We start from the raw sequence: 16,429 nt of genomic DNA, 5'->3' as shown, positions 1-16,429 counted from the left end.
CGAGGCCCGAGGTCATAGTGCCTTTTGACCCCCTGACCAGCTTGGTGACGTCCATTTATAGCACTTTCAGGTGCTTTACAAGAACAAACGTTTTTATTGTCCCCCTCCCTTTCTCGTTGTTTGTTCTCAGTGGAGTGTCCTCATCTTGGGCACATCAAATGCACACATTCCATGAGATCAAGGCTGTTAATGTTTCCTCCATGTTTAGAGAGTTAGTATTGTCAAACTGCTGTTTGCACTTCTAGACTGACTACTCACTGAAGTAACTAACCCACGACCTCCATACTAGCCAACAGTTATTAAATGGGATAGGATACTCAGAATGCTCTTATAACTAATGTTTTTCTCTTACCAAAAGAAAACTCTGAAAAATGTTACACAAAAGTACTTTCTCCTATTTCCTTGCTGGCTGTTAAGTCTGCAATTGAATTCAATAAACATGTATTGAGCATTTGTTATATACAATGTATTATACGAGGCAAGTGCTTGGGGGGAGTGAGAGTTTCAGAAGATACAAAAACTGTGAAACTATATTGACTTAAAGGGCTATGATAGAGAGATGAGATGAAAGAAGAAAGGTGTGTGTGGCTGGGTGGGGCAGATGATTACTGACTGCAAGTTCTAGAAAGGCCTCCTGTAGGAAATGTGATCTGAGCAGCGCCTTACAGGTAAGAAGCAGAGACATTGAGATGGGAGACAAAGCCTTAGAGAATATGAGCAAAGTACGGGGGAAGAACAATGAAAAGAGGTTTTCTGTGAGTGCCAAGTGTTCTAGTGGAGCTGCCGGGCGAAGGGCTTATAACAAATGAGATCAAAAGACAGGCTAGGGCAGGTCATAAATGGCAGGTACTGCTGGGTGCTTACCAGTAACTGTTTTTCCCTTCCTCTTTAATACAGAATGGTTTTTTGTTTTTGTTTTTTGAGTGGGGAATGAATCAGCAATGGAAACTACCAGTTCTTTATCCTCCGTGGTAGATATGAGTAGCCAAGCAACTAAATTCTGGACAATTGTATGTGAGCAGAAGTTATTGGGTGGGACATTTGCAATGCTACTTAGAAAGATCCTAACGATTATGCTTCTTCTGTCTTCTTGAGGAATACAGAAGTCATGAAGAACTACAGAGGCCACTTTGGGATCATAATCTTGAGAATGATAAAGAGGGCAGAGCAAGAAGTCATAATATTAATGCTACATTGTCATCCCAGCAATTTAGGGCACTATTCTTTGTGTCACTGTTGCTTGCAGCCAAATACAATTCCTAACTGACTACGCTTGAGCACAAAGCTATGGAATCTAGACTTAATGTGTGTTCATTATCAAACCAGCAAATGTCTTCTTTGGATACATCCTTAGCATAGAAATGTTATAAGCAGATCCTAGTAAAGAAATACAATTTGTGAAATTTTGTTTTTACCTACAATACCATGTAACTATAGAAGTGTCTAAAGAACTTCATTTCTATATCTAAAGAATTAGATTAGAAAATACATCTTGAGATGAGAGAAAAAATGATTCCCAACTTCTACGTAAACTGGTTCACCTTTTGATAGCCTACTCCATTGTAATAGGAGCTCTCAGTAGTCAACACACATCAACCTTTACAACCTGCTGTAGATAGCAGGTCAGGAAAAATAAAAAATAGATAGATAGATAGATAGATAGATAGATAGATAGATAGATAGATAGATAGATAAAGTTAGATAGATAGAAAGGATTAGTGGTCCAGTTTAGAATGGTCTAAAAACATCAAAAACAGGCGAGACACTTGATTGAGAGGAAATAATGCATCTGTGGTTGGTACAGGTTCATCAGAAAAAGCAGCATCGCTGCTCTGACCTTCCTGTGGATCAGGGACAAGAATTTTAGGCCATTTTTGATAGTCCACTGTCCTCTGACATCCACATATGGGTTAGCAGCTCAGTACACAAAAGTCAGGAGAGGATCACAGATAGTCTGTGAATGAATGACAGATTTTTTACCCCAAAATTGGATGCCAGAATTAAACCCAAACAGGTAAATCACACTCAAAATTTACTCCCTCACATTCCTGCAGCATAATCTCCAAAGTGCCCTTAAAATAACCCCGAAGTCATTACTTCAACTAGAAAAAGAAACAAGTTTCAACTGGCAAAGCAAACATAGCTCTTTAATGTCACACATCCAAGCCTCTTCTGTTTACAATCTAATAAAATTTTATTCTTAAAAATTCATCCTAATGGATGTAACTTGGGTTCTGAGAGTTGGACAAGGTATTCTGAAGCTGATAGTGAATTATAAAATGTTAGGGGAAAATTGAACTCCCCCAGCAAAGTTCTATATAATATTTCTATGTAAACTAATCACACTGGGAGTCAAGTACCAATATTTGAATAAATAAGGCATTTTGAGATGCCCAAGCAGATGGTGGCTCTGGAAAGTCACAAGGGAAAAACCGACTCAACTCCAGTTGTTAATAACTGGAGAAGAACTGTCTTAATGTAAATAAGATTGTCTTTAGAATCCTAAGAATCACTTGTAATTTTTGCAATCTACACCATGTTGACATTCAGACATGGCACAACTAAAAGCAAAACAAAGAGGACTATCTTCCAGGATACCCTATTTCCCTGAAAATAATACCTAGCCGTACAATCAGCTCTAATGTGTCTTTTGGAGCAAAACTTAATATAAGACTGGGTCTTATATATTATGTTATGTTATGTAAGACCTGGTCTTATTTTACTATAAATAGTGTGTCTTTTGGAGCAAAAATTAATATAAGACCTGGTCTTATTTTACTATAAGAGCTGATTGTACAGCCAGGTATTATTTTCAGAGAAGCACGGTATGTAATTTAGAAACAAAGGTGACACAGACATATGCAAGGGAAGGGCAGAAAAATGAATGAATACAAAACTGGGAGATTTCAGAGAGCTCTCATTGTATCTAGCAAGTTTTAGAGAACTCAGATATGGACAAACTTGTCTGAGGCAAACAGGAGTATACAGTGAGAAATATCTTTTTCAAAGAGCAATTGGCAGCAATTGGAAGACAGAAAGTTGCTAAAAAGAATCAAGAAACAACTCATTGCTGTATTAATTGAACCTGGAAGGAACCTGGAAGGAATGGAGGCAGAAATTTATAACTCTCCACTGCAAAAGGGCCTTCAGCCATTCCATATCATAGGTACAACAAAATCCAGAGGAAAAGTATCCTACAGATTCCAAGATTTCAAGAGGAAAACAACTCTTCTAGTATTCTAGTGTTGATTATTGTATTCTCAAATCTAAATTCCTGCTGCAGTAAAAACTGAAATAAAAGTGTCTCTGACTGTTATCACTATAAAATATTATCCATTAAATGTTCTCATGAATACAAAACCATTTTATACAACTGATTAAATTTATCCTCATGATATCCATATAAGGCAGGATATAGACTGACATTATGCTCATTTTACTATCAGACAAGTGAAAACACAGGTGAAGTGACTTGCCTGATTTCAGTAAAAATTTCTTATCCAAGTTCCATGGTCAATCCACTAGCAATTCTAGTGTTCAGGAAAAGGCCTGAAAGCCCAGCATTTTCAGTGCATTAGAAGGGAGGAGGGTGAGATTATAGTAAAACACTTAGCAGGAAAGGATGAGGGGTAGAGAATATCAACAGTAATTAGCGGCATAAAGATATTTAAGTTACATTTCCAGGAAGGAAAAGTTGCAGTTCAGAATGTAATGTATAATTTTAAGAAAATTAAAGTAACCTTGCCAGAATATTTTAACATAAATGCCTTGCTTGTTTTGTACTGATCCCAGATTCTGAACCATTACTGTAGTATAGAATTTGTTATCTCTTCTGAGGTATTGCTACATCTATGCTTTTTTTTCTCTCTCACAGTTTATCCAACATCATTTTTATATAGAATTTAAACTATTTTTGAACTATATTCAAATATTAAGTCAACCAATTGATTGATAATTTAGAGCACAGAGTTAAAATAAATAAGGGTTTTTGGTCTAAATAATGTTGTATCCCAAGAGCTGTCTGACAACTTATTTCATTTTTGTTTTTGGGAACATCCAATTCAGACACATTTCCTATTTCATCTCTCACTATTTACCCTTTATTTCCTGAAGTAGTCCAAAGAAATTAAGTGCCTGTATCTACATCTCTGTATCTCAAGCCAATTTTTATTTATCATAAATAAGCACTATTCCTTCCCACTGAAAAGTCTTCTTCTGAAGAGTGTTGTCATTTTCAGTTGACTTGGAATTTTTTTTTGTTTGTTTCCATTGTGATATGAGTGGAATCTAGATTAATGCCAAATGAGACTTTAAAAACACAGAAGAGGGGGCCGGCCCGGTGGCTCAGGCGGTTAGAGCTCTATGCTCCTAACTCCGAAGGCTGCCAGTTCGATTCCCACATGGGCCAGTGGGCTCTCAATCACAAGGTTGCCAGTTCAACTCCTCAACTTCCGCAAGGGATGATGGGCTGTGCCCCCTGTAGCTAGCAACTGCAACTGGACCTGGAGCTGAGCTGTGCCCTCCACAACTAAGATCGAAAGGACAACAACTTGACTTGGAAAAATGTCCTGGAAGTATACACTGTTCCCCAATTAAAAAAAAAAAACACAGAAGAAAATGTTACTATTAATTTGAAATGTGAAGTAGGTTGTTTGTTTGTTTAAGTAGGTAAACAGTAGCAAGCAATGAGCACACCTAACACCTAGATCTTAGTTTCTAAATACTATTCCACAATAAATGGACTCAGGGCAAGGTCTGGGATATTCTGCTATGATAAAAAGCAAGGATTAATTCAAATAATAATGAAAACATGTATAAAGTACATAGGAATTGGCTTGGAGGTGTTCCACTGGCCAAATTTGGGATAATTTGAGAGCCAAGAAGAATAAGGATGGTAACTGATAACAACTGAATCATAAGAGAATCCATGGGTCTAAAGTGATTCCAAAAAGAAGAGGACCAACCTCCTCTTACAAAAGAATGCCGGTGAACATGCAGAAGGAATAATAAAATTTGAAAAACACAATTTTACAACCACTACTGAAATAATTTGACCAAAAAATTATCCATAGATGTTAAAATTTTCAGTGGTTGGAAGTTGGCTACGGAACAGGATATTCAAACAGTTTCAATCACCTCACAGATTATTTACTAATTAAAAAAGAAGGTGACTTTCAGTGTACAAATTTGGTGGAAAGACCTTTAATCAAGTGATCAAATTAATATCACCGATAATGTAACAGACATTATGTGCAATGGGAATGTAATAACATACGATCACCTTGTAATATTCTTGCAAAAAAGGTTTAGCCTGAATCTAATGAGGAAACCACAGACAAATTTAGAGTGTGAAACATTCTACTAGGGACTCTTCAAAAATGTCACTGTCAAGAAGAAAAAAAAAGTGGTAGAACTGTTCTAAACTAAAGGAGACCAAAGAGGAATGTCAAGTAAATGTAATATGAAATACTTGATTGGATCTGGATCAAAAAGAAAAAATCGTAAAACTCATTATTAGGATAACTGGGGAAATCTAAATGTGAACTGTTTATTACATAATATTAGTATATCAATGTTATATTTGTTAAGTGTGATAATATTGATGTTTGTAAGTAAATGTCTTTGTTCTCACAAGACGCATACTGATGTATTTAGGCATACAGTGCCATTATGTCCGCATGTTACTTTCAAATGGCTCAATGAAATAGAGAGAGAAAAATGAACACAGATGTGTCAGATGTTAACAACTGCAGACGAAGAGTATATGGCTATTATTGATCCTATACTTGCAACTCTTCTGTGGATTTGGAAATTTCCGAATGCAAAAATGAGGAAAATTTATAAACACAAATAGGATAATATGAATACCTTGACAAATATTCTTATTTGTGAGCTGTTGTTCACTTATCAGTGCACTCTAGAGAAGGGGTTAAGAGTACAGATGCTGGACTTAGACTGCTGGGGTCCCAACTCTACCATTAGGAAATGCATGACCTATGCAGGTTACTCAGCTTCTCTCTGCTTTAAAATGGAGGTCCTAAATTGAACCAGAGGAAGTTGCAAGCACTGATATTTCTTTTCTAAAAAAAATAGTAAACCTACCTAATGTATATAGAAATTACCCACAGGTTTATTGGAAGGATTAAATGAAAACTTCCAAATAAAGTACTTAAAACAGCACCTATCTCATAGTCAGAGCTCAATGACATGCCAGCTATAATGAGGATTACAAGGGTGACTTAGAGGAAAAATTCCAGCGTCTAATGTACTACCTCAAGAACTGGGGATACAAAGATCAAGATAACAAGATACCAATAAGATACCTCATCCTCAAATAGATAGTTCAGTAAGGAGAGATAGAAGTAGGCACAGATGTCTTAATAACAGATATATATAAAGGATACAGAAAAGGAAGTAATCAATGACATAGATTTAAGAGAGTTAGACAGGGTTTTGGAAAAAAAGTAATGCTATAAATTTTTCTCTCAAAAAAAGAAAATTTACGAGACACCTGATTTCACAGTGTAAAAACTCATTAGGATATAATGAAACACATTAAAGTATTCCTTTTAGTTAAAAATGATCATATCTGTTTTACCTGAGGAGATGATGCTTTAATGTTGGGCGTTTACTGTGCAATAATCACAAAAGTGTAGACCAGGGGTGTCCAAACTTTTTTCAACGTTTTTTACCAAGGGCCATATGCAGTAAAATACACAAACAGGCAGGCCACTCACTCGAGATGAAGTACGTATTGCCTCACCTGGTTTATTTAAGTAAACTAAATATATTTTTGGAATTTGCTGCAGGCCAATTAAAAATGGATTGCGGGCCGCAGTTGGCCCGCGGCCGCAGTTTGGACACCCCTGGTCTAGATAATTTTAATGTAGCCATCATTACTTCTTTCAGCAATCAAAATCTCTATGTTTAAAAGAGTCACTGATATGTAATGAGCTGAGCCATATAATAACTATTTAAAAAATGGAATCATTTTGTGACTTATATGTGAAGTATTTGTCAGCTTGGCATACTGTGCTTTTTTTTTTTTTAAAGAAAACATTAATTTGTTAATTGTTCCAAATTCATCTGATGAAAAACCTTAAATAGAAATTTGGAAACAACCTAAATATCCATCAATATTTGGCTAAATAAGTGATGGCATAACGATCTTGTCTCCAGTGCTATGGACTCCAATCCAAGACTAAACTGCTATTAGTGGGCCCTCCTTCACCCATGATCTCACCATGCCATTCTCCTCCTTACATTCATTGACGCCTCGTCATCTTTACTTAGCCCATCGTACTATATCCATCTCAGTATGGCATTCAACACCGCATTTCATGATTTGATTCCAGTCTCATCTCCAATCACACCTACAAATACTCCAACAAATTGAAGTTCTCAGGAAATAACACACTCTCTAATACCTCCCCTTGATAGTCACTTCTTCCCCTTGTCTGCCAGACTAACGCCTATTCAGGCTTCAATACTCAGCTCAAACATTACCATCTCCAAGATTTGTGTTAGTCCTACACGCCGAGTTTGGAGCCCTCCTCAGTGCTTTCATAAGCTTCTGAGCATACTCCTACCATAAATTATTTACATATGTTTACATTCATGCATACATACATTATGCTGTGTTATCATAGCTATTTTTCTTCTCTAGCTCCCCCACTAGACTTTGAGCTTTTTAAGTACACAGTACCTGCTCTGGCATGGCATACAATCTCCTGATAAAGACAGATATGACAGGTGTATAAGGTGTTAAAAACAATACAGAAGAAGGAATTTCTCTGAAGAGAGGGGTGAGGAAGAAAAATGTCAGGAAAGGCTTACAAGAGAAAATGTGAGCTGAATGTTAAGGGATGAATAGGAATTCACCACATGGATGGTGAATGAGCTGAGAGAGGCATGAAGCGGTAGACGCAGTGGAAATGCAATGACAGTCCACTGTGATTGGGTCCACGTAGCAAAAAAAAATAGTCCTTCAAAGATAAGGCAGTTGTCAAACTGAAGAGTGTTGTATTCAGAGAATCAGGATTCTATCCATAATAGTGAACAATCAATGGATTACAAGCAGTAGATGACACAGATTACATTTTATGTATTTTCAAGCATATAAATTGATTTTTTTTAGAACCTCAATCAAGAGTTAAGATCTATGACCTGTAATAAAGCCATAAGATAGACAAATGAAATAAATTGTCTTTCCTGAAAACCACAATCTTCTTATTAAGATTACATCTCGTGTATCTTTTATCCTTTTTATAAAGTACCTGGTTCTTCCAGCTTCAAGTGTACTGAACTGAACTCAACTCAGCACTGAGGAAGCCACAGCACTGGATACAGAGATGTGTGTAAGATACAGTCTCCAGCTGCATGGAACTATCAGTCTCACATAACAAATGCTACAGATCCACATATCACCACACTGTAGAGCAGTATGAGACAAGTTCCACTCAAGTGTTACAACTCAATGTAGAGAAAGTAGAGGAGACGTCCTACTGCTAAAGTTAGGAACAGAGAGAGGAGAAGGTGGAGTTTGGGCTAGGACTTGGGTCAGGGCTGATTTTCAGTAGTTCAGTTCAGAAAGAATACAAACTTAAAAAAAATTGTGGTCATTGATTCCTGACAATTAGTCACGTTTAATTGAATATTTACTTAGAATTAGGAGTGTTGGGGATATAAAACCAAAAAAGCCAACAAAAGATGGGAAAAAAAGATAATATTTGTAAAGGGTGATGCTTTTCAGCTCTGATATAAACAAATGTTGAATTATTCATTTCTTTCAACTGGAGACCAAAATGGTAAACTGGAAAAAATTTTGTTCAATAACCTAAAACTATTAGATAACATTCCAGACAAAATGTAACCCAGTATTTGAATCCCCGACATTCTTTGACTTCGTTTAAAGTCGACCTTCGATGTGATTGGCTATCAAGGCTGACTGAAGTTGATGGAGGGGAAGGAAAGTCTGAGTAGGACAGTGATGGACAGATCATCAAATCACAGCCTGTGTCCCACGCAGATCTCACCCCTCAGCTCCAGACCTTGGAAACCAATCATATATCACACCTCCCCATTTCACCGTCTCACAGTACTTCAAACAGGTCACATCCAACACTGAAGTCATCAGCGTCTGCACTTTCTCCTAGGTTCTCTAGCTCACCAAGGAACACCCCAGAAACTTGGGCAACATCCTTGATTCCATCCTCCTCACCCTCAGAACCATCACCACCCCCACCAGCCACCATTTTATTGAATGTGAACTAATACGAGCCAGTTACTGAGCTAAGTGCTTTGTAAGTATTTTCTCATTTGATCCTCATAAAAAAACCCTATGAGGTAGACCTCTTACTTATATTTTACCAGAGAAGAAAAAGAAGTAGGAAGAGGAGGAGGAGGAGGAGGAGGAGGAGGAGGAGGAGGAGGAGGAGGAGGAGGAGGAGGAGCTATTGTTCAAAAAGGTTGGGTAAGTTTATCAAAAACACAGTTTGTGGTAGCAGCCAGATCTCTGTCTATGAAGTCCACACACCCACCGCTATGCTGATGCACGTCTCTCCATCCTTTCTCTTCAGTATCTTTCAACCCTGATCCTTCTCTCTGTTCCCACCACTACTAATCAAGATAAAACCTAATTTCTCATCAGGTCTACTGGAACAGCCTCTAATCCTGAGCCTCAAGTGGCTCTTCTCTAAATTATCAATCAGGAAACCATTCAGAAATGGAGCCCAGAACTTCAAACGCCTAGAGATCCCAGGCATTTGTCCGGAAGAAGCAAGTCACATGGTAAACTGGAGTACATGCTCCCTTCCACTGGGGCAGCTGCTATGTGACTCCAGCCCACCGACTCCTTGCAGTAATGCAGAGCTACTGATTTTTTAAATAGTCTGATATCTGCACTGGCAACTATTTGAAAAAAAAGTTAAAACACTCTGTGAATGAAACTAAATTCACCTCTATGCTAGATCTGACCCATTAGCACCAGCTTATATACTATACAATATAAATTTGATTATGTAATTTCCCTGCTTAAAATCTTTACAATGTTCCTCTACAACTTCAGGATAAAGGTGAGTCTATTTAAGGTGACATCAAAAGCCTTGGATGAGTCAGCCCATCCCTACTTCTCCCATAGCATCTCTTATCAGATGCCCTCCACACACATACCCCAATGCTGGATTAATGTTCTTACATTTTCTGGAATGTGCTCCTCACTCTGGCTTCTAATGTTTTAATGCATTTTTCCTATCTAGCCAGAGTGCCCTTCATTCTAATTACTCATCCCTCACAATTTAGCTGGGCCACTGGTCCATCACTTCTTATCTGGGATACACCCCCTGAGATATGCTCTTGTGATATCCTATCTCAAAACACACCTGTATCAAAACGTACCTCTCATCGGCTACTGTTATCATCTGTAGGCCTTCAGTGCTGACAGTAAATGACATGAATGCCTATAGCTTCATCTTATTAGTATGATGTCTGCAGTGGTTGGCCCCGGATCAATCAGGTAATAGCCCTCAATACATATCTACTGAGTGAATGAATCACATGAACACCACTGAGTGCACGAAATCTTCCTTTATCCTCTCCAGTTGGAAGTGATTCTTCCTCTGAACCATCTCTTTATCCCTACTACCTCTTTATAATTTTAGAATGCTGGAAGGAATGAGACAACCCTCTTACCACATCAGTTCCTCTCAAGCAAGAGTCCATGTTTTACAAATCTTTGTATTTCTCCCAGCACCTAACTTAACTCCTTGTGTTTAGTAAGCTTTCATTTATTTGTCAAATAAATACACCATACTCTAAATGTAATTCTACAATTCTAGTTCCTTCGCTTCCTTTTCCTTTGATAAGGAGTACCAAAACCATACTCCTCTCTGAGGTCTGCAAATAAATATTATTAGAGGAGTGGGAAAGGAATGGTTCAGAAGCACAGACAGCTATCCAATAAAAGTTTTTATTTCAGAAATGAATAATTTGAGAAATTTCCTACTTCCAATTGATTATTTCCAAATGATGGGCAGAGAATGCTATACTGTGAATACTAAGATGGATCCTAGTAGAACACTGTTCAGAGTTCACATATTGACCACACACTCTTATTAACAAACATTTATCAAGAACTGTTCTGCACGAGGCACTCAAGGCCAGCAACAATCTTGCAAAGTAGGCTTAAAGAGTAGGAAATTGTGGCTCAGACAAGTTAAATAAAATATCTAGTATCTCATAGTTGGTAAGTGACAGGAACACTTCCTAAACCCAAATCTGCTGGTGACAAAGTCCACATTCTATTGTTTCTATAGCATTGCCTCCCTAACTCAGCCACAACTCTTCTAGTTAATTCTGTAACCGGTAGTAATTTTAAGATACATACACTTTGATTTTTTTTTAAGTATCCCTGAAGAAATTCCCTTTTATTTCTAGAACTATCAATGTTGTTCCCAAATGTTATTATCAAAATCCTCTCTTCAAGACATTTTCTATGACATATGATAGTATCTTTTACCTATCAGTTTAAAATATGTGGTCTTCTTGGCACCAATTTCATTAAACAGAATTTCACATATTTCACCAAAATTTTCCACTGGAGTGTCATTAGGGTGATTTCTTAAGTGACATTATTGACTTCCAAAAATACTTTAAACAAGGAACCCTTTATGTATCAAAAGAATAGCATGAATACTCATAGGTGCTATTATAAAACATCTTATATATTTTATACAATAAAAAATATTTCTTACCTGAATTTTTCCATGGAGAATTAATGAATATGAGATACAATCCCCTCAGGTTAATGATAGGCTGGTGTTAGTAATTTCATTTGATGGACTTTTTTTTTTTTTTTTTTTTTTGCTTCTTTAAGTATTAAAAATATAAACTGTCCTTTAGGTTAGAATGGAAGTCAATTTATTAGATTCATAAAACAAGAGAAAGGAATTATAAACTGAAAGGGAAAAGTTTAATGTAAGAACTGAAATAAAATTAACTTAGCATAATTATGAACAGAATTAATACATCTCTAAGGAATATAGTTTTCTCCCAAAAAAAGGAACTCAAAAAACCACAACTAATGTTAAGTTGTATTGATTAATTCTGTGAAGTTACTAGTTTGAAGTTATGCCTTTTGAGACATATATTAGCCAAAATTATTTCAAGAAATATGTTCATCTAACCTTTGAGCTGGCACCTTATCCTGGCTATTCTCTGCCTTAAGACGTAGAAAGCTGCAAAACAAATGTCCAAAAAAAGAAATTCCAGATCTTTTCTCTGTAAGGAGGCTGGACTTGGGTATTTATCAACTTGTAACATTCCCGGAGACTTACACATATTCAACTTTCAGTGCTTTTCTGAAACAACAAAAAAATCTAGGACATGTTTAAAATAGTAATATTTCAGTCACCATTTTGTCATTAAAAACATTTTGTAACAAAAATATTACCCAATAATTGAAGTTGTGCTATTCTTTCAGTCCAAATTCTAAATTAAAATATTTCAGACCTTTTGTGACACTGTACCTTCCAATCCAATTTTTCATTTTCAGAATATTAATTTTTGGTTCCAAGAGACAGTATCCTTTTATTTAAATGCATGTTGGACAAAATATCTGAAAAAAATTAAAACTTTTGATCAATTAGTAACCAGGGCTTGTAGTTTTCAAATTGATATATCTTGACTTACCTGTTTCTTATACACTGTGTGTTCCTTTTTCTCTCCAACTTTGGGGAGGAAATATTAAGGTTTTTTTTTTTTTTTCTTCCACAGCATTTTGTTCTTGCGTGGCTGCTCTGGTTGTCAATAGCAACAAGAAATACTGTGAAAACTCAGCCATTTCACTTGAAGATACATGAATAACCCAGTCTAATGAAAGTAAATGGAAGAAACTTGAAACACTATTAATAATGGTCAGAATTTGACCAGCCAAGAAATCCTAGAGGTAAGGGAAGAGATGATTTTATTATTTCTCTTTTGGATTAATATCTTCCCTCACTAAAGCTTAAAATATTCACTTCAAGTTCCAATTTGTTTATTTATTTATTTAACTTAAAATTAGGTGAATAGAGCCTTCTTTTGGGTAATATCAGAAGAAAAAAATTCTAAGTCCAATTTCTAAATCCAGTTTGACTCAAATAAAGTAGCAATTTAATTATCAATTGAGAATGATTGTTCAGTATATTCAAAGGCACACCTTACATTTGCTTGTTAGAGATTACTTTTCATGTTGCTCAGGTTTATAAGAAATTTGTATTTTTTTCATGTTATTGTTGTTAACTTTAAAAGAACTCACCATATCTTGATGTTGATACATTTCTTAAAATAATGAAACATATCAGGTACAATCTAAGAAAAAAGCTGAAAATAAATCAAAGCATAAACTGAAAACTAGATCACATGTTAAGGAAAGCCGTTGTTTATGAAATAAAGCATTGTTTATGTTCATACATAACCACTGTCATAAACAATGGTTATGTATGAGAAGGGGAAAATATAAAAGGATACCGTTTCTTTAATACTCTTTAATTGCCAATTTTAAATAATCTATTAAGAAAAATATGTTAAATAAAGGTAAAATGACTCAATAAAGAATAGCAAACATCATTATTTTCTAACTAGTTATATTAGTACCAAGCAGCCAAACAGTTCTGTATAGTTTATTTTCATCTTATAATGTCTTAAAGTTGGGTCACACTTCTCCTACTTAACATAAATCAGCCTTAACATACATAGATTTAGTAAATGTTATATTAACACATAGATCCTTTAATAAGACTTCTAGCCTGAAATGTTAGCCAATATCCCATATTTTAAAATTTGCACTTTAAAACTATACAAAACTGCATTTTAAATCAAAGCAATGTTAAACCTGGAATAGAGTATTTCTGAGAAGTTTCTGGGATCTATTCTCTACTGACATACAAGGAAATTTTCATAAGCAACCATCACCACTATTTTTGTGAAAGTTGCCAAAAATAAATTCCATATATATACACATATATATCTATATATACACATATATAGATATATGTGTGTATGTGTATATATATATATATATATATATATATATATATAGTGGTATAAATCTCTCGGTGAGAAGCACTAAAATAGGATTAATTTTGTAGCACATAATAGAGAAAAACCTATCCCATTTTCTCCTGATAATCTGTTTGTCTACAGCCACTGTCACACAGCCACAGTAGTAAACACTCACAACGTTGCTGGCGAACCCACTCAGTGACAGTTTACAACTCCTGAACTCTCTTCTGGGATGTGCCCAAGAAGTGCTGCTTCACCTGAAGCTTCTCGGTGATACTATGCACTTTACTGAGGGTTCTCAGCGATATTGGGCATAGTTAAAAATAATAAGCACTCTGATGATTTTATGAAATTATAGCCAATATAAGCCAGAGAAACCAAACTATTCAGGGATGACTCCATCTTGCCTGCTAAACACAGGTTTATAGATTTGAAGTCAACCCAGGGCCTTGGACAGTGAAGGGATAAGAAACCCTAAGGAAATGAGCCCACTTATTATCCAATGGTATCCCAATCATCTGGTGTATAGTTTAATTTACTGTAAAAGATAATATAAAATGCCCAAATGTTAGGCTAATCATAACCTTTGAAAAGAAATAATAAAATGCTTCAGACTAAGATGACTCATACAGTTACCACATGACCCAGACAGGGGTCAGAAAACCTCTTAAGCATAGAGCAGAGCATGACACATGCACCGCCTACCAGGTGATAAATGCCAGGTACATAAATGGAAGTGAAAGGTCCTCATGACACTGTACTTCAACCCCTCAAACCTAATCTTCAGGTAGAAAAAGTAGTAACTCGAAAAAGTTCTTCATACTCCAATCTTAAATTTCATGCTATATTTCTCATGGTCAAAAAATGTTGGTATCAGCCTGGCAAATGTTATTCATAGACAGCTATTCAACTTTATACATTTGGAGCACCAACAGCCAGATCCCATAAATAGCATTCTTAGTGGGAATTTGATTGATCCCAACTTCCAATCCACTACTTTATAAGTATTAAAGCTGTAGAGTCCATCAGACTTTAACACGAGATCAGAGGACAGAACGTTTAGTAAATCTACAAATTATTTCTTCAGAATTTCATGTTTTCTTCCTTAATTTAATTGGGAAGAAATTAAATTAATTTTTCTTAATTTAATTGTTTCCTTGAAAAATTAAATTTGTTTCAAAAAACAATTGTGCCTTATTTAGAAAATGAAACTATACATGGGAATGTCATAATTCTTGGCTATACATAGATACAAAGATACAATAAATCTTTTAATTCATCAATGATTTTAAATTCAATTCAAGAGACAAAGGACCTTGAAATCACCATTATCTATGGGAAACACCATGAAATATGTATGTAATCATGTGAGCTAGGGACAATTTATCCAGGAGAATCTATTACCACAGTAAATATATATGAGGTGTGATCAAAACATACATTGAATGTTTAAATAAATAAAAAATATTATTACAGTAAAAGACACATTGCCATTAATCTCCCTGAAGATGCTCCCCTTCACTTCGAACACACTGGTCCCATCATTCTTGCCACTTTCTGAAGCAGTTCTGGAAGTCTTCTTTCATGAGTGTCTTTACTTCATCCCCTATCATGACAACACTCCGTGATACACATCGTTTCTGGTACAGCAATTTCTGTCAAATAAAAACATTACGGTGTGTCCTCATCCACATTATTCACTGGATCTGGCACTATACGATTTCTGGCTGTTCCTCAAAGGCAAAATGACCATGAAGAGTAAACGTTTTGAATCGATTCATGACATCTAGGCAACCATAACAGCACAACTAAAGAAACTCATGAAAGGACTTCCAGAACTGCTTCAGAAAGTGGCAAGAATGATGGGATAAGTGTGCTTGAAATGAGGGGGAGTATTTGAGGAGGATAAATGGCAATGTGTCTTTTACTGTAATAATTTTTTTCATTCAAATATTCACCATATTGTTTGATCACACCTCGTATAACATAAAATGAACTCTAAACACCTATGTACATTTAAAAAATACAAATAAGGATGAGTTGCTATTTGTGTTTTTCTATTATTTGCTATTTGTTGGCATGCAAACATTTGGCAGATCATTACCAAGTACCTACAAAATCATAACACTGAAATAAAATAGGAGGTACCAGGCTTTAGAAAAATACTTTGGGTGGCAGGAAGCTTATATTTGGAATGTCTATCCATGGAGTTAGTCTGTGTAAATTTAGCAACACACACCTTTGACCATTTAGGGATCTTTCATAGAACTCTGATCTATGAAAACAAGACTAAAGATTTTTGAAAAACAACATTGTTTTTTGGCAAAGTAAGCCTAAATACAGAAATTCCCAATTGTTTCTTCCTTTGTGTACATTAGCATAAATTTAA

The 16,429-nt window shown here is 35.7% G+C and overlaps 1 protein-coding gene across 10 annotated transcripts in view; it reads right to left on the bottom strand.

The window, feature by feature from the left end:
• The window catches only part of NPNT (nephronectin), a 77,825-nt gene that overhangs the window by 46,639 nt on the left and 14,757 nt on the right, over positions 1-16,429 (bottom strand). For 4 of the 10 annotated variants that reach the window (XM_081050625.1, XM_081050630.1, XM_081050629.1 and 1 more), the window contains exon 3: positions 12,183-12,233. The exons of 4 other annotated variants lie outside the window; for them this stretch is intronic. In XM_081050625.1, coding sequence (XP_080906751.1) covers positions 12,183-12,233 — 51 coding nt within the window. Of the gene's footprint in view, positions 1-12,182; positions 12,357-16,429 lie in introns of those variants that run through there. 2 more of the 10 variants (XM_081050632.1, XM_081050628.1) reach the window with 2 other exon arrangements.

This window comes from Rhinolophus hipposideros (assembly GCF_964194185.1).
Source record: "Rhinolophus hipposideros genome assembly, chromosome: 1".
NCBI classification, from domain to species: domain Eukaryota; kingdom Metazoa; phylum Chordata; class Mammalia; order Chiroptera; family Rhinolophidae; genus Rhinolophus; species Rhinolophus hipposideros.
Note: the sequence above shows the minus strand (reverse complement) of the source record. Positions and strands in the feature narration are given on the sequence as shown.